The sequence below is a fragment of the Anomaloglossus baeobatrachus genome, chromosome 4 (assembly GCF_048569485.1).
Source record: "Anomaloglossus baeobatrachus isolate aAnoBae1 chromosome 4, aAnoBae1.hap1, whole genome shotgun sequence".
Classification (NCBI taxonomy): Eukaryota; Metazoa; Chordata; class Amphibia; order Anura; family Aromobatidae; genus Anomaloglossus; species Anomaloglossus baeobatrachus.
Window position 1 is genome coordinate 355,006,820 of NC_134356.1, and position 23,385 is coordinate 355,030,204.

The 23,385-nt window shown below is 40.1% G+C and overlaps 1 protein-coding gene across 2 annotated transcripts in view; it reads right to left on the reverse strand.

The window, feature by feature from the left end:
- Positions 1–23,385, reverse strand: part of TAFA5 (TAFA chemokine like family member 5) — an 854,645-nt gene that overhangs the window by 437,378 nt on the left and 393,882 nt on the right. For both annotated transcript variants that reach the window (XM_075345110.1, XM_075345111.1), the window contains exon 2: positions 17,699–17,848. In XM_075345110.1, the coding sequence (XP_075201225.1) occupies positions 17,699–17,848 (150 nt within the window). The remainder of the gene's footprint in view (positions 1–17,698; positions 17,849–23,385) is intronic.

The window sequence follows — 23,385 nt, forward strand, 5'->3', positions numbered from 1 at the left end:
ATGTCCTAACCAGAAGCTTTGCATGATTATCAGAGGTTGGTACTCAAATCCTCCCCTCAGGACCATAACCCTGAACCAATTACTTTAAAGAACGACAAACAACAAGAGAATCTATAATTTTTCATACCTGAAACTCAAAAGACTTATCAGCTAAGACCAAAGGTGGAAGTATGGGATGAGGGGCTCCTGAATCCACAAATTTCTTTAACGGAGATTTGTAAAAAACATTCTGGATTTTATATGATGCTGGTAACGCCAGGCGGAAAGCCAGCTGATTGATGACAGTAGTCATTCTGAATGGACCAATGAACTGAGGAACTATCTTAAGTGAAGACACTTGTTTTATGTTGACAACCACACCAGATCACCTACACACAGGTCTGGACCAGACACACATTTACAGTCAGCCACACGCTTATACTTAAAGTCCATGTCAAACAAATGCTGCTTCACCTTCTCCCATGAAGATGATGGTGCTGAGCCCAGTTGGTCCTCTTCAGGTAGCTAAGATGAATGCCCCTCCAGAAACATACAGACATGGGGATGATGATCATAAACACAAACGAAAATAAAGGAGATACAACAGAGGATTCATAACGGCAATAATTGCTAGAAAACTCCACAAGAGGAAGGAATGAGGAACACTTCTCTTGATTACGTGAGACAAAACAGTGGAAATACTGCTCCAAATTCTGATTTGTGCTATCCATTTGTCCATTAAACTGTGGATGAGACAGTTTAATCTCTAACTGGGAGTAGAAAGTCCTCCAAAAGTTGGAAATAAATTGAGTTCCTCTATCAGAAACAATATTAGACCTGTCTCTATGGAGTCTGACGATCTAACACATAAATACCTGGACTATGCTTGTAGTATTTGGTAATGACGCAAAGGTGATATAATGTGTCATTTTTGAAAACCTATGCATCACAACAAAATTGACCATATTACAAGCAGAGGAAGGAAGATCCATAATGAAATCCATGGTACTGTCCATCCAAGGTTGGCAAGGAACACACAAAAGTTGCAGACAACCTGACAGATGGGAGAGTGATGCCTGGTGGCACACACAGACACATAGGACACCATATCTATCCAGATTCTGGGCCACCAAAAGTGAAGCAATATGAGATCTAGAGTACTGTTCACTGCAGGTTTTCCAGAATCATGATGGACAATGCATTTATTGTTTAAGTCATGGAGATCTTTAACTTGAGCCCAACCAATAAAGTGATAAAGTGCTGTAAGAGATTAATAATCCATGCAATGTGAAATCACTGGGTCGTTATTCCTGTTTTGTGACATAATATTGTGCATTATTCCTGAGTAATAATACAGTGTGACAAGTGACGTAACTTGAAGCTCATGGGCCCAAATGAAAATAGTCCAACAGCCCCCAATTAAGGCAAGTCTTTAATAGCATTAGTCTTTTTCTATAGGCCAAATGGACTTTTGAGAACCCCTAGGCTTCAGGACTCAGGTGCAAATGCAACCCCTACACCCATTGTAGTCACTCCCTTCGATGTGACCATGATCACTTTGTGCATGTTCCTTACACTATGACATCTCTGGGACTATTATTGCTGCACTTTGGTATTTAAAGGAGTTGTATACTACTTGGATAAACACTTGTTAAAGTATTCTCTAGTCTAAAATAAAAAAAACAGGCACTCACCTCCGGCACCAGCGTCATTAAAACTATGTTGGTTCCTTGGGCTCCTGACGCTCATGTGAAATTATTGTGCCATGTGAGAGCTGTAGTCAATCAATCGCTGCTAATAGACTGAAGTTCTCACATATACCTTGAATGTTTAACTTTCATCTGTGGAAAGTGTGAAAAAGCAGCGATGCATTCATGTGGCCTAAAAATGTCAGCTGAGAGCTGAAATTGTCTGCTGCAGATATCTCTAGAATAATGCCACCATGGGAAGCTAGTGTTGGCGGTTATTTTTACACTGGAGAATAGAGCATTTAAACAGGGGTTGTCTGAGTAGTGAACAAACTCCTTAAAGAGAACCTGTCATGTTTAAAAATGCTATTATCCTGCAGATATGGGGTTAATCTGCAGGATAATCACATTTATAAACCTGCCCGCTGCCTGCACATTAAACCCTGGTGTCAGGAGAAAATGACATATAATCCTACCAGCAGTGTTCAATCAAGGAGTGACGGTGTCATGGGTCAAGTCACCTGCACTGACTGACAGCTGGTTTTAAGGCTTAGTGGCTGTCAGCCAGTGTTGGGGGCATGGTTACAGCCGCTGGTCTTCAAATAAAGATTGGTGACTGAAACCTCATCGTCACCGCCTCTTTGACTGAAACCGAAGTCCTACTGGGAGGATTACAATTAATTTCCTCTGAGCAGTGGTGATTAATATACAGATACCAGGCAGGTTTAGAATGTATTAACCTGCAGATTAACCCTATATCGCCAGATTAACAGCATTTTGCCACATGACAGATTCCCTTTAACTATGTATTGGGACTTTACTGTGTTAATTATTGTTTTCCAGCCACATTCCAGTTTACTACCTCTGCATTTTGATATTACTATTTTATTATATCTGTATCGTAACATCTTTGCATTTTTATCTATGGGGTGTGAATAATAGTGTGCTTTATTAAGATTCTGTAATATATTGAACAGTAGCTTTAAATAATTATTTAAAGCTACTGTAAAGAATCCTAATAAAATCTAACTAATGCACTATAATTTTTGTCTAGTAACATCACTGTGAGCATTTTCAAGAAAGTACCCATATGAGGGGCAGAGGATGCAGTTGATTCTTTCTTCTGCAATGCTTCCTCCTCCACATGAGAAGAAAGGCTTACCGGCAGCAAGGTGATTATGATACACAATGTTACTTATGTTATATAAACACATAAAATCATACAAACACCCAAAAATGGTTCCCACCCTCAACTTAATATTCGATTGTGCTCTCTTTGGCACACACCTTGATAAGAGACACATCTCTGAATTCTGTGTTTTAACCTCTACAACATGATGTCCTCAAATTACATAACAAAAACCTACTGACAGATTTCTTTTAATGCTAACAAAGGGTCAATATTAATCAATTTGATGCTGAAAACAGTGCCTACATATCATAAAATATATGGAATGGGAATGTGTTTGATGCTATAGTTGTTGTCAATGCTATGCTGTGCTTGTGCAATGGCACAGCCAAAGAATAAAGGCTACTTTAAATGCTGCGACATTGCTAGCGATCTCGTTAGCGATGTGAAATTCTAGAGCGCAAGTGCGATCATTCGGGATCGCACATAGGTCATTTTACGCATGTGCGATCTCGAAAGATCGCACTTGCGATCTAGAATTTCACATCGCTAGCGATGTCGCAGCATGTAAAGTACCCTTTAGTCATCTGCATAGCATGAGCAATATGTGTAAAAGTGTCAATCATTTTAACCAGCACATTAATTAAAATAAATTGAATTCATTAGTTAAAATAATTGACCCTTTCAATTATACGCATTAACTTTAATATGTATAAAAGTCCTAGACTTTATATTTTCTCAAAGATTGTTTATAGTGGGTTAATGTGCTTGGAAATGGTGAAAATATAAACAAATGGCGCAGATAGAGACAAACGTCTCTGCAGGTGGTATTAAATAATTTGCAATTAAGAGTCAAATTTGTCACTTAATGTTATTGCAGAAAGTTACATTTATGTAAATTTTCTCTTGGCAGTAATGCCTTGCTATTAATAAACTGGAGAAGACGTATGGGCTTATTATTCATTGAATCAGCAATCAAGTTTAATAAATTATTCTTGAACATATGCTTTTGAGAATACTATCAGCATTCAGCAGATAGATTGTATCATTCCTTGAAATCATTCACTGGATAATAATTGATGGAAGCAAAAAAAATCCTAGAAGATATAAAAATATTATAGAGATTGAAGTAACAAATAATAATTATTGATTGAATATAAGAGGCCATATGTAGGATATAAATGATGGCGCTCTGTGGGGATATTAACAAATGTCACTTTATTACAAAGACATTTGCATAGTTGATTGGAGTATTCTTATGAATATGGTTATTAAGTATAAGCCACCCATGAACATGCTTTGGAAAAATAGGACATGCCTTTGGTCAATACAGGGATTTGACAAGGAAGAAGGTAATCCAGCATCCAAGTCCGGGAAATAAATTAAAAATCCAAGTCATAATAAAAAGTCCAGTATAAAAATCACTCCATGATCTATAACAGGGACGCGTTTTGGACTCTAAGTCCTTATTCTATAATCTAGAGGACCTAGAATTTGAAATGCGTCTCTGTTATACATTATGGTGTGATTTTTATAATGGAAATTTTACTATAACCTAATAAAACCTTATTTTATTCTATTTCCCAGATTTGGAGGCTGGATTACCTTTTTCCTTGTCAAATCCCTGTGAATGTCTGACTGACTATTTTCTGTCCCTGCACCATCCGGTTAACGTGGGCTCCTGTAGGATTGGGTGAGATGGATCATTTTTCTTCTTTGGTCAATATAGTATTAGAAATAGAAGCAAACCTCTAATCTTATAAAAATGAGTACACATACCTAATAGAGGTGAATAAATCTTCCAAATGATGTTTTGGGCAAATTTGCTCCATTCAGTTGGCAGATTTGATTCAAAAAGTTTATTGATTATTGTAAAAAAAACCTTATATTGTGCTTGGAGTTCTCTCCAGACCGTAAAGCATAATAAACATAGGGAGTGAAAATAGTAAAATACAATATAGCTCTCTGTGTTTGGCCGCAAACTGTCCTTAGGCAGCTTTCACACATTCGCTTTTTGCCATGCAGCACAATCCAGTAAAAACCGGAAAGAATGGATCCGGTGTATGTTGCCGCCGGATCTGTTCTTTCCCCCATAGACTTGTATTAGCGCCGGATTGTGCCGCATTGCCTTGCGTTGCATCCGGCTTTTGCTGGATCCGATGTAAATAGCTGGATGGAAGGCTGATTGCAGCGTTTTTTGTCTCCGGCGAAAAACGGTACGGCGCCGGATCCAGCGCCGTGCAACATGAGTTACAATGAAAGCCTATGGGCGCCGGATCTGTCATCATCCGGCATATGACAAAATCCAACAATAGATCAGTTTTTTTGAACTGCGCATACACAGTAGCACAACAGATCCATCAAAAAAAAACGGAAGGAACGCATGGAAAAAAACTGATGCATTGGATCAGTTTTTTCGCCGGATCTGTTGCATCCATTTTTTTCCGGATGGTGCCGGACGGCAAAAAACGGATATGTGAAAGCAGCCTTACACAGCTCCTTGGTGATCCTTGCCACTCATTTCTTTTTCCGTGCTTCCTTCCAGCACTAAGGCCAGTTACTGGCTTCACATGGTTATTTGGAAGGTCAATGCATTGCATGATGTGTGTCACCTCCTACATGACTGGTACAAAGGCAAAGGGATGACTTCACTTGTTATTGTGGAAATAGGGTGACATGCATTATCATGAGCCTCAGCGTATGTACCAAGATTTGGAAGAGACCGGCATGGAGCACTACATAGCTGCAACAGCAGAGGTGGTCTAAGGTCTGAGGACTAGGACAGGTGAGGATAACACACTTTTTTATTTTAGCCCCTTTACCTTTGCCTCAAAAGAAGTCAGCAAAATACATCTAGTTGGATTCATCTTACTGAAAACTTAATTATTTCAGATTTTCCAAATTTTTAACAGATTTTATTTTTTACAAATCAATTTGTTCATTTCTAAGTCCTAATGTATACCTTACAATGGGCACTGATGGTGGAGAACTATGAAAGGGATGTAAAAGACCTTTCATAATGCCCCTCAATTCAAGTCCATGGAAATGAAGGGGTTTAAGCCACACTGCCGTATTCAATGTCCTATGCAGTATTCCTGGACAGTGATTTTATTGTCAACACTTTTCAGAGATTCCTTCACCTTCATCAAGACAGAAAATCACATTATATACAGAGGAACAGAATAAGCGGAATATATATACTCACATCCACCTCAATTGATTAAGCCATTTTTATAATTGGGAAATGGGCTCTGACATGGTGTTAATAGGGAGGTCAATACAATAGGAATGTACAGTAAAGTGGCTTTCTTTTTTTCTTGGGCCGAGGGTCACCATAAATTCAAGTTAATTGATCAGTCTTCTGACATCATTTTTTAATTATTATTAAAATGGTTATTCTTTAAAGGATTTAAAAAAAATCTTTGCACTTTCCACTTTTTGGTATCTGATCACTTTGTACAGCACATTAGCCACTCCTCAACATATTGATGTATTCTCACCTTACTCTATCACCGTAAACCTGTCCGGAATAACTACTTTGCTTTGAGTCAATTGCAGCTACAAAAGTAGATACGCAGCAAAATAACGTTTGTAGAGGCCAAACAGGTTCGGAATAGTGTTTTTCTTTAAATAAATCAATATTTGACCCTAACATTTCCCTTGCACATAATGAGTAGACGGCACAAGCATTTATTGAGCATTGCTAATGTGATACAATTCCCCTCACATTTCTATTAAATCCTATGAAAAAATCCCTGCCCTTTGTATGTGGATCAGGAAAGTGAGAATGGACATAGCAATGCTTTTTACCTGCTGTCTGATTGTGCTGAACTAGCTGAATGTTTTCTATTAGTTCCTTGCATGGCCGCTACGCCCGGTCTTCCTCTAGACGTGACAGCAGTAATCAATAAAGCATATATTATTCACCCAATAGGTCACAGAAGAAAATAGTAGAATTGAGTCCTGATCGCACGGAGTAAATTACCAAAGTGACTCCTGGGGCTCATATTTTCTAATTGTGAGTGAATAAACAGATTCATGCAGAACACAGACATAGTGACATGAAAGGGGTATTAAATGCTGGAAGATTACACTTTAAACCGTAGCTATTTAATTGGGTGTATTCTTTATTCGATGCAATCACACATCCGAATTTATATGCTAAATATTAGGGAGTTCATTTTTTTTTTACAAACAAACCTATTTCGTATACAGTACCGTACGATCTCAGCTGTATGGATATGTATGGACCATGTGCCTACAGGGTCACGTATTACCAATGTAATTCTAATGTCAGGTCCCTATGAAATCAACACATATCTTTATATATAGACTAAAGGCATGCAATGAAGTGGTTACGACCTCTCATAAAACCGTAAAGTAAAAAAATTGCTTCTGTCAGAAGGTGAATTACATTTAGCCACATTTCTTTCCTAGATATGGCGTTAAGTACTAACAGCATTTCCTGCACAATTTCCACTCATTGTATCGTACTTATCAAACTTGACCCTAGTAGAAGCATTTGTCATAAAACTGCGCTAGTATGTATTTGCATAGATATTTTTCTATTTATATGACTGGGGCAATGTGTTGTGCTTTAGAAGATTTTTTTTTTAAATATTAACATTGTATGTCTCCTCAATTTGTGCTTTCATTTATTACTCCTTTTTAGTTGTCTTATTTAGTTATAATATTGTTGGGTGCGACTATGACCAACAGAACAAAAACGAAAACACTTCAATTTTTACTCGCTCCTGTATCTACTTGTTTTGGCTAAAAAAAATACACTTAAAACTGCCCAATGTAAATCTGGTGTCTGCTCTATGAGTTGAATGGACCGTAAGTGAGCTGCATTGGCCAAAATCTAGAACTAAGGGTGACAAAGGTAATGGTTGCACCACAGCCTTTTTGACTAAAGGGGGCATATGGGAAAACAACAGTAATTGCCAGAAGCCGGGAAAAGGCAAGTATGGTGCTCCCTAAACCAGTAGACCCCCTTGAGTGCCTCCTAAAATTAATAACAAGCCCTATGTGCCCCCTTAAAACAAATAATTGCTCTTATGTGCCCCTTTTGAAAGCATTAATGAACCATTGAAAAGCAGTTTGTGACATAAAGATTGGAGAGTGATGGTTCCTTTCTCCACTACAGAATCCAACTGTTTTTGTGTCATACCGATGCCGATACAGTTGTAAGTGGAGCTCCCAGTGATCTCCTGGTGATCATGCCACTGCTTTGGGACTGGTTTCTACACTCTGACAGTTAAATGGACTGTAATTTGGCTGAACTGGCCGAGATCTAGAACTAAAGCAGGCTTTACACGCTACAATATATCTAACGAGATGTCGGCGGGGTCACGTCGTAAGTGACGCACATCCGGCATCGTTAGTGTTGTAGTAGCGTGTAAAACCTACGTGCGATTCCGATTGCACGCAAAAAAGTTGATTGCATACATGTCGTTCATTTTCTAAAAATTGAACGTCCAGTTGTTCAATGTTCCCGAGGCAGCACACATCGCAGTGTGTGACACTCCGGGAATGATGAACACCGCTTACCTGCGTACCGCCGGCAATGCTGAAGGAAGGAAGTGGGCGGGATATTTACGTCCCGCTCATCTCCGCTCCTCCGCTTCTATTGGCCGGCCGCTGTGTGATGTCGCTGTGACGTCGAACGTCCCTCCCCCTTCAGGAAGTGGATGTTCGCCGCCCACAGTGAGGTCGTATGGAATGTACGTGTGACGGGGGTTAGAGCTTTGTGCGACACGGGCAACAAATTACTCGTGCCGCACAAACGATGGGGGTGGGTGCGATCGCAAATGCGATCGCACGTTTAATGGAAACGTGTAAAGCAGGCTTTAGTGAGACAGTAATAATGGTTGCACCACAGCCTTTGTGACTAAAGGAACCATATAAGAAAAAAATATAAATGCTAGTAAGCAGGAAAGGGCAAGCATTGTGCCCTCTAAAGCAGTAATAATGACCCACTGAGTGCCTCCTAAAACAAATAAGATCCCCTAAGTGACCCTTGAAAACAAAGAACTGCCTTTATCTTCTCCTTTACAAAACTATTAATTAACCAGTGAAAAGCAGTGTGCAACAAAGATTGGAGAGTAATGGTTCCTTGCTCCACTACAGAATCCAAGTATTTTGGTGTCATGCCAATGCTGATACAGTTGTAAGTGGAGCTCTTCCAGTGATCATCCCACTCCTTAGGGACTCCAGACTGTTTTAAAAAAAAGGGATTAGATTTTTTTTGTACTTTTGAAATTTTGTTTCCGATTCAGTAAGACTGGTTTTGTAAATGAAAGTCTTAAGGAAGAAGGCATGGTGGTATATGATGTTTCTAATCCGTTCACCCCGGGCTGATTTTCTGTTTTTGTTTTTTGCTCCCCTTCATCCAAGAGCCAAAACTGTTTTATTTTTCCATCAATATTGCCATATGAGGACTTGATTTTTTGCAGGATGAGTTGTAGTTTTAAATGAAACCATGAGTTTTACCATATAGTGTACTGGAAAACAACAAAAAAATTCCAGATGCGCAAAAATTGTAAAAAAAAAAAAGTGAAATTGCATGGTTGTTTTTGAAGTATTTTATTCACCGTTTTCACTATATGGTAAAAATGATGTATTGGTGTGATGCCTCATGTCGGTACAAGTTCGTAGATACCACAGATGTATAGGTTTATTTTTATCTAAATTCAGAAGTTTGTCCAAAAAAAGTGGCACACTGTTTGCGCCATTTTCCGGAACTCATAGCATTCTCATTTCTGTGGATATGGGGCTCAGTGATGGCTTATTTGTTGCATCTTGAGCTGACATTTTTACGGTACTATTTTGCGCAGATGCTACGTTTTGATCGCCTGTTATTGCATTTTGCGCAAAATTTGTGACAACCAAAAAACGTAATTTTGGTGTTTGGAATTTTTTGAGCACTATGCCATTTACAAATCAAATTAATTAATTTCATATTTTTATAGATCAGGCATTTCTGAACATGGCAATAACAAATGTGTATATTTTTTAATTTTTAAACTCTTTAATTTTCAATGAGGCAAATTGAGGGTGATTTAAATTTTTAGTTTTGTTTTTTGTCTTTTTTTAAATCAAAAATTTAAACTTTTTTTACTTTTTCAATTTATTTTTCTAGCACCCCAGGGGGCTATAAGGATCAGCAGTCTGATCGCTGCCCAGCTCAGACCAGCATAAAAGTTCATCTTCTGTTACAGCCGTCACTCTGTCAGCTGTAACAGGAAGTGAGTCCTGATAGTAACAGGAGTCATCACATGACTCTGTGCTACCATGGCAAATGATCATATCATGGTGCCTCCAATAGCAGCAGGTAAGTGCGCGTTACCCACTGCGACGCTTTAAATTGTGCTGTGACAATTTGATAGTGCGATCTAAGGGACTAACAGGAAAGGATGGATCACGGTGATAGCTGCAGATGTCTGCTGTACAAATCAACAGACATGTACGGGATTCACATACTGACATGAGCCATGATGTACCCAGTACGTCCAATGTCAGTAAGAGGTTATGAAACACCCACCATTTAATGAATCACATGCCCCTCCATTCATCTTGCCAGAAATCTTACTCCAGTTAGGGACTGAAGTCATATTTCTGGCATCGAGTAAAACATGAATTAAGCTGGGGTACATAGCCATAACCATGTCCCACCAATACTCAATCTACTCTGTCAGTGTTGATGGAAACAAGTGCAAAAACACTAAAAGTCTCAACATTTTTGTCCAACTCTTTGTTGGACCTACATTTTGTAATTTTTAAGATTTTTTTATGGCATAATTTTAACATAAACATCCTAATAAATTAGGCCTCTGTCTACCTAAGCATTTTGCAACTGCCCTGCCATCACTCATACATGCTGTGATATGGGCAGTAAAGGAGTGGACCAGTAGAAGCGCCTGGTCGGCGTGAAACAGCCATCGTCTGAAGAGCTTTCCCTCACTGCTCCTCCTCTCTTGCTGTAACATGGATTCATTCGCTTTTGTAATCCTGATGTAAACAATACATTTTTGGACTGAAGGCTGAGTGCCCCGTGACTTTTTTCATCTTGTAAATTGCACCTGTACCTGGGACTACACAGGGAGTGAAGCATCGCCATCCTGCATTACATGGACCCCACGAGGATTCCTGTGAGAACACTTTCTCCTGTCGCAGTGTGGTGCCGCTATCTAGTACCTTTTCTGTTTTTCTTGTTTGGTACCTAAGCATTCTGCAACTACCCTGCCCCCACTGATACGTGCTATGATATGGGCAGTAATATAAGCAGAAACCTGACTGTAATGGGAAATTTAAGAAACTTCTGCTCTTATGTCCTTACTTTAGAGAAGACACATTTAAAGTTTCATGTGGAAATGAAAGGGAATATCAAAAGATTCTTGTAAGGACAGTGATAAAGAAAACAGGAAAGATTCCTTTTCTAGAAAAGTAAAAGTCGTGTTTTTGAGTCTTCTATTTGCATGAATGACCATGAAGATGATGATTAGTGTGGAAGGATTGTAAATCACAGCTGTTACTGTCTGAACTAACAGAGGGTCGTAACCCTGTTGTGTTACGTAACACAGTTGCTTCTGTATAGTGACTGTGAAGAGAGTTTAATTGTAACAGTATAATCCACCATGTAATACAATCTGCTTCTGACACAATAATAAAATCCCCTCCATACCATTTATGAAAACAGGTACTGTTGCATTTCGTTCTTGAGAATCTTCCATATAATGGTGCATGGCAGGTGTTGCCGGATACAGAATAACTAAGCTATTTGTATTCATTGAAAAGAAGCCAAAGACTTTACAAGGTTACAAGAAACACAACTAAAATTGTTCATTCACCACAGATAGCTGTAGGCAAAACTCCTGTTCAGCTGACAGCTATTTCTCCTGACTCTCCTATACACATGCATGCTTGGATTTACTGAGCATGCATGTGTTTTCAATGGGGAGAGTAATATCTTATCTGCTCTGAGAACAAAGAAATCAGTTATTAAAAGTTAAAATGACCAAGAGTGATCAGGGTTCGGACAACTTTGGTCAAATGTATATAAGAACTCTGAGGCCATGTGCACCCATTCAGTATTTGGTCAGTATTTTACATCAATATTTGTAAGGCTAAAACCAGGAATGGAACAATCGGAGGAAACGTATGAGGGCAGAGTCACACTGGCGTATGACTCGCACGAGGGCAATGTGAGAAAATTGCACTTGGCCCCATGTCAAGATAATGCTGCAGCTTAGATCTGCCTGTTTTCCCCCGGTCCTAAATAGACTGAGAAAACAAATCGCAAAATGCTGCGATTGTCTGCGAAAGCAATGTCACTCGTACCCATACAAGTGTATGGGTGCGAGTGAAACATCGGACGGCACTTGGATGTTATTAAGGTGCAGTGCGATATATGCACAGGCTGACAATGGAGGAGATGGGGGGATTAACCCCTCCCTCTCCTCAGCAGCTGTGATCACAGTCGCATGACACTCAGCTCACACTCGCAGCACAGCAGGAGCCGAGGGTCATTAGCATATCGCATCTGAAGTCATACGCCAGTGCGACTCTGCTCTAATAAAAACCACGTCACCACTTCTGCATCTTTCACCAACTCCTGTTTTTGGCTTACAAATATTGAGGTAAAAGTGACCAAATATTGAATGCCTGAGTGTGGCCTTATTCTCAGCTGCTAATCACGTTCTTTATACCAGTACAGTATGCAGATTTCAAAGGGTTTTTCTTTCACACAACTGGGACAATTACACTAATTTTCATTTGGGAAGTTTGGAAACCTTGTGGAAATGAATTAAATTGATTTGTTGAATTGAATTCATTACAAATTTCAATTTCAAATTTACAAAATTTAGTTTTTTGAAAAATTGCAAAAATGGTGACCAGCTGCTATTTTGAAGGATTTTATTGAGGGTTGTGTAAGGGTTAAAATGAATTAGAAAAATAACACTCACCTTTCATCTCCTGTTCTGCGACCTACACCTTTGCAGATCTAGTTCTCTGCACAAGCCTTTTTTTCTTCTGTGACCCACTACTTTCTTGTGGTGCTTATACCAAATTGATGCCTGTATCATGCCTTGTGTGGCCACCCATTTTCTGTGTGAGGCTAAACACAGGTCTCAGTTTGGCCTCACTATTGGATTGAAGCAATGGATCACAGAAGGAAAAAAGACTCAAGCAGAGTATCGAACCTGTGGTGGTTTCAGAGGCGGCAGAACAGGTAATGTAAGGTCAGTATAAGGCCTCTTTAACACGTCCGTGCAAAACACACATTTTGCACGGTCTGTGGTATAGGTATAGGTGCGTAGGTTTGTGTGTGTCCCCGTGTGTGTTCAATGTGTGCTGTCAGTGTGCTATCCATTTGACATCTGCATAGCACATTGACAGCATGAACATCTGTACTTGCCATTGTGTCTGGTGCTGCTGCTGCTTCCGGTCCGAGGTGCAGTGAATATGCAATGAGCATAATGAGTGGAGGTCGGAAGCAAGTGACAGCAGTGCTGGAGACATAAGCGGTGGAGACAGGTGAGTATAGAAAATCATTTTATTTCACAAACATGTGGTTTTCTCCGGTACGTGTCACACTGATGTCATACGGATCACATCAGTGTGCGGTTTGAGCGGTCCATGTGATACCCGTGCTGCCAGAGAAAAACGAACATGTCTACGTGTGGAGCACACGGACACACGTATGCTCCACACGGACACACGGTCCATGTGAAAACACACACGTGTGCGCAAACCCATTGATTTTAATGGAACTACGTGTGTCTGTTTCTCCTGTACGTGTGAAAATGAAAGCCACACGTATTGACGGACATGGTCGTGTGAAGGAGGCCTAAAGGACAGGTTCGAGTTAGACCCAATTAATTTGGACTGAATATAATGTGCTGACTGAATGTGAGTAAATCTTCCAAATTGAATTTTGGGAAATTTTCTTGTCTATACAATTTGTTTTACTAATGTGGTGCATTTATTTTCTCTCCTAAGTAGCATTTGTATGCTTTCATGGGTCTAAGTTTACTAACTTCACAATTTACTCAGATAAACAGCATAAATTAGCTGGAGTATATTCTTAAAGGGGTTATCTGAGTTATTTTACTTATTTTTTATCTTTCTATTGGGCTACATTTGGGCAGGTAAGTAGATAGTAACTACCTACCTGCTCTGCTGTTAACCTCTCTCCCTCGGCTCAGAGCGGTCATGTGACCGCTCCTGCCGGGATTTTGCTGCTTCCTGTGATGTCAAGGCCACAGGGGCAGGAGCTTATGCTCGCCTTGCAGAGACATCACAGCCGACGTCATGTAGCCGCACTGCTGGGCAGGTACAGTGTGCCGTAGTCCCGCCCCCCTCCCCGCACCCTCCCTCTCCAGCTCCCTGTACGCTGCTATCTGTGCCCTGTATGTGCCGGGGTCCTGAACAAACAGGGTTCTCCTCTCTGTCTAGGACACCATTAGCGCTGTTTGCCTGATGGTGTCCTCAGCTCATTATGTTATATGGTGCCTGGGCAACTGTGACCCCCCCCTCCCCCATGCGCTGTCTCTGTGATGAATGCAGCCTCTCATGCTCCTGGCTTCTGAATACAGTCAAGAGCAGAGAGCAGGGATGTCACCAGACACCAGGTGAGCAGCACTGAGCTCTGCATCACTTGGCTGTAAGAACGCTGCACTCATCACAGCACGGAGGAAAAGAGACAGCAAGGGTGTGAGAGAGAGTGCCGGGGGGAGGGGAGGGGTTGGAAGGGCAGAGAACAGAGTTCATTGGTGACAGAGCTGGGGGCAGAGAAGAGAGTGCACTGGTGTGAGACAGTGCAGGTCGGGCAGAGAAGAGAGTGCATGGGTGAGAGACAGGGGGGTGCTGAGGGAGCAGAGGAGACAGTGCAGGGGGGAGAGAAGAGAGTGCATGAGGGGGGATTATATATATTATATAACTCTAGGTGTGTGCGGGTGGGTGTATGTGTATGAGTATATGTGTATGTGTGTATACAGAATATATCCTATATCCATATACACTCACATTAGAGGCTATATATAATTTTCATTACATAGTATTCATTTATCTATCAGGTGCTGTGGCAGAATACTGACAGGGAATGAGTGTGCAGTGGGCGGGCAGAGGTCGGGGCTGGACAGTGAGGCCTGGCAGTGCCAGCTGTGACTTTGAAGATCGTCAGTCAAACATGTCATGTTTGGTTGAGCTGCATGTAAATAAAGGGCTGCAGATAAAAAAGTGAAAAATTAAGAGGAGCAAAAGTTAGAAAACAAAAAAAAGGAATGTATGGGGTGTTTTATATGACAATACAGCACAGATTAGCCTAAAGAATTTTTTTAGAGTTTGTCGGACAACTCCTTTAATTGACTATATAGCTTCCTTTTCTACTTTATAGAGTGATTCCCTTGCTTTATATAGTTCTCTGTTCTTCATATGATTTAAAGATGTCATGAAACAAAATGCTATTACCCTGCACATATGGGATTAATCTGCAGATCAATAGCGTTCTTGTTCTGTCTGGCTGACATACTGAAAGCCACGCCACCAGCAGGAAATTAACTTTATTCCTCTCAGCAACCTTAGGCTTTGTGCTGGTGTGGCATCAGTTTGTGCATAGTTATTGGCAGCTGTAACTACGCCACTGGCATTGACTGACAGCTGGCTCTGTACTGATGCAATGCTCAGCTGGCTGTCACTCAGTGTGGGGAGAGTGGTTACAGTCGTAGGTCACTGCATAGAGATTGTAGACTGTATCCATACCCCTGGCAATGACTGACAGTGCTGAGCCTGCTACGATTAAGTGCTGGGGAGTGGTTACAGTCGCTGCTCAGTGCATAGTGATTGGCGGCTGTAACCATACCCTTGGCACTGACTGACAGCTGGTCATCATGTACTGATGCAGTGCTAAGTTGGCTGACACTCAGTATGGGTGAGTGGTTACAGCTGCGGCTCAGTGCATAGTAAGCGATAGCTGTAAACACGTCCCTGGCACTGACTGACAGCTGGCTCTGTACTGATGCACTGCTGAGCTGGCTGTCACTGAGTGCGGGGGTAGTGGTTACAGCTTCCGCTCAGTGCATAGTGATTGGTGTCTGTAACCACACCCCTGGCACTGACTGACAGCCATCTTTGTACTGATGCAGTACTGAGCTGGCAGTCACTGAGTGCAGGGGGGAATGGTTACAGTTGCCGCTCAGTGCATAGGAAGCGATAGCTGTAACTCCGCCCCGGCACTGATTGACAGCAGACAGTTTTGTACTAATACAATGCTGTGGCGTTGTCACTCAGTATAGGGGGAGTTCTTACAATTGCCGCTCAGTGCTTAGTGATTGGCGGGTGTAAGCACGCCTCAGCACTGACTGAGTGCTGGCTCTGTAATGATGGGTGAAGAGCTAGCTGTCACTCAGTGTGGTGGGGGTGGTTACAGTTGCTACTCAGTGCATAGTGATTGGCGTGTGTAAGCATGTCACGACACTTACTGACAGCAGACTCTGTACTGATGGAGTGCTGAGCCAGCTGTCACTCCGTGTGGGGGGAGTGGTTACAGTTGCCGATCAGTGCATAGTGATTGGCTTGTGTAAGCATGTCACAGCACTGACTGACAGCAGACTCTGTAATGATGCAGTGACGAGCAAGCTGTCACTCAGTGAAGGGGGACTGGTTACTGTTTCTACTCAGTGCATAGGTATTGGCATGTGTAAGCATGTCACGGTACTGACTGATAGCAGGCTCTGTACTGATGGAGTGCTGAGCCAGCTGTCACTCAGTGCGAGGGGAATGGTTACAGTCGGTGCTCACTATGCACAAGGTGGTGATTGAATCTGTGCATCTATGACTGAAAGCCCGAGACTGCCTGGAGGAAAAAAGTTAATGTCTCCCAGCAGCAGGGCCCTCATTGCAGCAGCCACACAGCATTGGAATGCTATTAACGTTCAGATTAATCCAATATCTGCAGGTTAGTTTAATCTTTTTACGACAGGTTCCCTTTAATAAAAGTCTAAAGATCGGCATTTAATCTTTCCTGTACTTTGTGTTTGGTGCACTAACAGAATAAGTACAATAACCTAAATATATTACAAAAACACTGACTGCTTTTTACTTGGGAACCAATTGTAACAGTAGGTGCAATTTAATGTGACCAAAAACAGTGGAGGCAGAAAGCAGCCTTCAGCTGTGACGGCGCGGAACATCTGGTTACTTTCCTCGGGAAACTGCTGTTTACAGGTATAAAAAATGAACCTTCCAATAAAATGACAGTACATGCAGGACAATTATTACTTGTTTATGCCACACACAATTGCTATTTTTTTCTAAAGACAAACAATTTCTTCTTAGGATAAGTATGTGAGGAGGCTCCGGGCTGCTACTATTTGGCAGTGAGTCATATGCAGTGATAATTTTAATGAGACAAAATACTAGAAATAAAGAAAAAAAATACTATTCTAACAATGCTGCAAGTGCTTTTTTCCAACAACATTAGCTTGCACGCAGGAGAAGTCACATTAGCCTAAGGCAGGCATTAAAAGTCTGAATCTGAATTGGAGCAAAATGCATTTTTTAAGCTACTAATCGGGCAGCGGTGGGAACGTCTCATAAGCCACATTTTCATTGCATTATTCAAAAATGTTTTGAGTCCAGTTATTCAGAATTCAAAGAATATTAGAACGGTTCATTAAATGTCTGGCTCGCTCTTTTACATCTTTATCCTCGGCTATACGGCTATAAAAGAACGCTTTGATACACACCGCCGAGAAAAATAAACATATTTGGAAATGTATACGTGTATCATAAAGTATTTGCCATGTATACAATATGAAACAACAAAGAAAACCCGCCACTATAGAACTAATGAGCACATATATGCAATAGAATAGTCAGAAGAAATAGACAGTCCTACCATCTACGCAGGCTGGTCTTGCTCTTGTCGTGCCGGCAATCTGTCCTTTTCTACATGCACAGCGAGCAGTTTGTCGGGCTATGGTTCTTCGTGGCTGACTGCTGTCTCTGTCGTATGTAACAACCTCACACGTACCTGCAGCCAGTTGACCTGAAAAAGAGCCAGCAACAGGTACCAATGTCAGAGAAGGGTCCGTAAGCAATCAATTATAGGTAAACAGAGTGAGGCCCCATGCAGCAAAAGCCACTTCGCTACAAATGGGAAATAAGCTGGAGGATGTAATCAAACTGAGATGACATATAATTTTTCTCAGAGCTGGACATGTCAAAAGCAAGCAAAGTGATGCTGTCAAGAAAATTGTTATTGGCCTACAGAAGGAGAGTTGGGTCAATCAGGTCAGAATCACTTTGATGCCGTTTTGAACACAGGTAAACTGTAGCTATGCTCCTTTAAGTACGGGTAGACCAAATCAAAGAGCATGGACTCATATATAAATATTATATGCATGTTATACACCTCAATATTAAAACTGCAACACAAAGAATTAGAAAAAGACTTGTTAAAGATATGCAAATTGTGAAAAATATAAACTATATTTTGAAAACTTTATAAAAATCTGCGCCACTCCAAGTTTTAATACATCAATTAATATTATGTAAAAATAGGATTAATAGACCAAAAGGAAAGATATAAATTTTTTAAATTGTTTCCTTTTTTATATTTTCAATAGAGACAACTATAAACACTCAAACTAAATAAAAATCAAGTAATAAGTAAAAAATCAAGTAATAAGTAAAAAGCAATTACTTTGATTTTTATTTAGTTTGAGTGTTTATAGTTGTCTCTATTGAAAAAATAAAAAAGGAAATAATTTAAAAAAATGTATATCTTTCCTTTTGGTCTATAAATCCTAGTTTTACATAATATTAATTGATTTATTAATGGCACAGATTTTTATAAAATTTCAATTTTATTTTTATATTAAGTTTCCTTTGGCAAATTAAGGGTGTTTGCCAGTATCTAGCTGCCAACCAAGTATAGAGTTTAGCGCTGGTATTATCTTCTTAGATATACTATTATATTTTGAAAACATCTAAATTTATTCAGAATAGGGTACGAGTGCTATGCACGGAAATATAGAAGAACATGCAATTACATGCCATGGAAAGTTATCAATTGGACTATTAAAGGGATATGGCAGCAGGTTTTTGCTGTTTCATCAGAGAGCAGCATAATTTATGGCACAAAAACCTGAATCCAGAGATGTGTCACTTATTAGGTTGTGTGCTATAGTTTCAATGTAATAAGCATTTTATCAGCAGGAGATTAACAGTACAGAACTACAGCTCAAGTGCAAAACCAGTCAGGCTAATCTGTGATACCTCATGCCATCACAGAGTAGCAGCTTGCTCTCAATTTACGGTGTACTCAGGAAGCTGCCAATCCGGGCTGTGGGCTGGGTTACTCACAGCCCAGATGTTTTAGCTCTGCTGCATTCACATCAGACTTCATCAACACTGCACTAAGCAGTCCAGTAAGGGATTCATCACTGGAAAAGGGTTTTTTTCTCTATATCATGCTGCACTCAGATTATATAGCAAAAACCTGCTGACAGATTCTCCTTAATGGTTGTCTGATGAATGTTCTACTATTCTGAATGCACTTGGGCACACAAATAATCAACATCCACTTCTTAGACTTTACTAGACTTTAATGCCTAAGTGTATTTGTGTGTTTGCATGTATGTACTGTATATTTATACACACATGCACACACACAAACAAGCGCATTTAGACAAGAAAGTCTAATTAGGCAGAAGCAGCAGATCCTAAATATATAAACATATACATTACACACATCCGTCAATGATGAAATTACAAAACAAAGAAGAAAAATTATTGTAATTATGAAAATCTGAGGATTGTTAAACATATTAATGATGTGCAAATGAGTGCAATGTGCAAAAATACATGCATGTCTGAGGAATGTTTTTCCATGCTAATTAAACTTGGACACTCAAATCATCAAGATCCGCTGCGGGCAGCTCCCCTTTGCAACTGGCTACCAATGACATCCTATATGTGCTCTGTGTTGTAATAGTTTGGGGACTCTGCTGGCCCTGATTACATGGTTAGGCTACACGGGCTGCTCATAGTTGCAACAGCAACTTGTGGCCTGGCCTATGTCATGTAGCCAAATGGCTCCAGGGAAATTAATGATCCATTCTCTCCTGCAAGTGAAATTGGATGTCATGACTCAGCCTCAATAAGGAATATCTGGCCAGTTATGTGGGGGTGAACTATTCTTACTTATTCCAGACATATTATTCCTTTGCTTGGTGAGTCAAGTAACATGGGCCATTGTCTCATGTGGGACTTTGCAGTGCCATTTTCATATGGTAACTTGTGGAATGCCTGCCGAATGCATCAGCACCCTCAGTGTATTAGTCTGTGTCATCTGGAGGACAATTGAACTATCAAACAATGAATAAACAGCCATTATTATCTTCCCCCTATCCTGTGGGACACATGCCCTGAAATGGGAGCTGAGAGGCATAAAAAGGACCTGCTCTTATAACCAGTGATTCTACAGGACTTCAGAGTGGGACCATGCTTCTAGCTGGTGGATTACAAAACTACTCCACTACCCAACACTGAGTCCACAAATGAGTTTGGACAACCAAGGTTGGAACTATCTCATTGCCTGACCACATGCCAAGCTGTGCTTGGTCAGCATTCTAAGCTTGCCACTATCTCCTTTTAATTGGTGCCCACCAAAAGTGGAGTGTTGCTGGGTGGTGTAGTTGGCCCTAGATGCACCAAAGTCATAAAGGTTCTAATCCCTTGTGAACCAACAGAAGGGCAAGACTCTGTCACTTGCACCAACTTGTGTCCTTGTTGAGAATGTTCTATATGTTGTTGTCGGTAACCCAATAAAGTCTTACCAATGTGTGGTTCCTTCATCCTGTATTGTCAGAGTAGTGTTCTGCCCATGGGGAAGGATTATGGGTGTTTAGTGTGATGAACCCTGGTCTGTACGGTCTTTCTAAAGACAGCAAGGCTAGCAGACAAAACCACCTCTGACTATCATGTCTCCGTATCACATACCAAGCCTAATGCATCAGTTTGCATACAAACCATTGGAAGGAATTTGCATGACACTGGGCTATATATCATATGTCCAGGAGCACTATTTACCACATGCCACTGCTCTAAGCAGGCAATAATTGTGCAGAGCAAAACAGCAAAGAATGGTGGAATGGAGGTTTAACTTCAATTAGTAGCTTCTCTATTGTGTTAAATACAATAATAGGCAAAGATTGGTCTGGAGACTGCTTGGGAAACACATAAAGACTCCTTCACAAGGGCACCTCATACCAATCATAGTCCAGGTATTGATGTGGAGTGGCATAATCTACAGGAACTGGACCCCCATAGTCTTCATTCAAGATATACTGAAAGGTCAGAGTTGCATTGATTTGCATTGATTTGGTCATGGAACTAATAGTATGGCTATTTCTCCAAAATATCCCATGAGCCATTATTCAATACAACAATTCCAGTCTACATCTTACTCGTGCTACTGTGTCCCGCAGCATTTAAAAACTTGTCTCACATAGAGCACATTTGGGACATCCTTACAATTGTAAGTGGAGATGCCAGTCATGGATCTTGCAGATTTGTGCAAATATATTCGGTATGGTAGAACTTTCCTCAGAAAACAAGTATTAATCTCATTGATAATGTGCAAAGGCTTGTTTGTTACAAATGGCCTTTATACTCGGTGCTTAATAAATTAAAATATTTTGAAAAATTTTGTTTCCATTTTTCTATCTATCTATCTATCTATCTATCTATCTATCTATCTATCTATCAATCTATCTATCTATCATCTATCTATCATCTATCTATCTATTAGAAAAAATAACAGGCCCCACTTCAGAAAAAAATAGGAAAAAGTGGACTTTAATAGCCCATGTGGTGTGGCAACGTTTCGATTGTTTCCAATCTTTATCAAGGCTTGATAAAGGTTGGAAACAACCGAAACGTCACCACGCCACGCCACGTGGGCTATTAAAGTCCACTTTTTCCTATTTTTTCTGGAGTGGGACCGGGTATTTATTTCTAATATATTGCCTACCTTTCGGATATATGGTATTCTGAGAGGTCTTCCACTCATTTTTAATTTTCTAATGTGCTATTCCATTTTTCTATCAAGCTATCTATCTAAGCAGTCATGCTCTAAAGTGTTGGCATCCTTTAAATTGTTTAAGAAAATTAAGTATTTCTCACAGAAAATTATTGTAATTACACATGTTTTGTTATACACATATCTATTTCATTTGTGTGTATTGGAAAAACTGAGAACAAAAGGAAAATTGGACATAATTTCACACAAAACTGCAAAAATGGGCTAAACAAAATTGTTGGCACCCTTAACATATTTGTTTGCATGTCCTTTGAAAACAATAACTGCAATCAATCACTTCCTATAACAATCAACAAGATTCTGTAAACCCATTGCCGACAATTTCAGAATTCGCCAACGTTTTGTTTCCATCCATTTCTGTGTTTGTCTTGACATTTTTTTGGGGTTATTGTCCTGCTGGAAGACCCATGACCTAGGACGCAAACCCAGTTTTCTGACGCTGGGTATTACATTGTAACCCAAAATCCTGTGATAATCTTCAGATTTAATGGAGCCATACACAGTCACAGCACCCAGGACCAGAGGCAGCAAAATAATCCCAAATCATCTTTGAACCTCATCCATATTTGACTGCAGGTACTGTGTTCTTTTCAATCTAGGCCTCATTCCATTTTCGGTAAACAGTAGAATGATGTGCTTTTCCAAAAAGCTTTACCTTGGTCTCATTTGTCCACATGATATTTTTCCAGAACAATTTTGGATTACTCACATACAGTTTGGCAAACTGCTGTCTAGCTTTTATATCTCTCTGTGTCAGCAGTGGGGTCCACTTGGATCTCCTGCCATAGTGTTTCATTTAATTCAAATATAAATGGATAGTTCGGCCTGGAACTGATGCACCCTGAACCTGCAGTACAGATTGAATTTCTTTGGAACTTGATCCTGCATTTCAAACTGTCATCAATTCTTCTCTGCCTTCCATGTCTATGGAGATTAGGTACTGTGCAATGGGCTGTAAACTTTTTGATTATGTTACACACTGTGGACAAAGGAACATCAAGATCTCTGGAGTTTGACTTGTAATCTTCAGATTGTTGATATGTTTCAACAATTTTGGTTCTAAAGTCCTCAGACAGTTCTCTTCTCCTTTTTATGTTCACCATGCTTAGTGTGGCACAGACACAATGCAGTGAATCAACTTCTCCCCCTTGGTATTTGGTTCCAGATGTGATTTTCATATTGCCCACATCTGTTACTTTCCACAGGTGAGTTTGAATGAAGGTCACATGCTTGAGACAAAGCTGTTAACCACAATTTTGAAAAAGTGACAATAATTTTTTCCACCCCAGTTTTGGGATTTTGTGTGAAATTATGTCCAATATTCTTTTTTTCTCTTTTTTGTGTTATTTCAATATCCACAAAGAAAATAAATATGTGAATAAATAACTATGTTGGAGAAATACTTCATTTTCTGCAACAATTTCAAGAGCACTTTCGAGCATGACTGTATATATATATTACATACGCACATATACAAA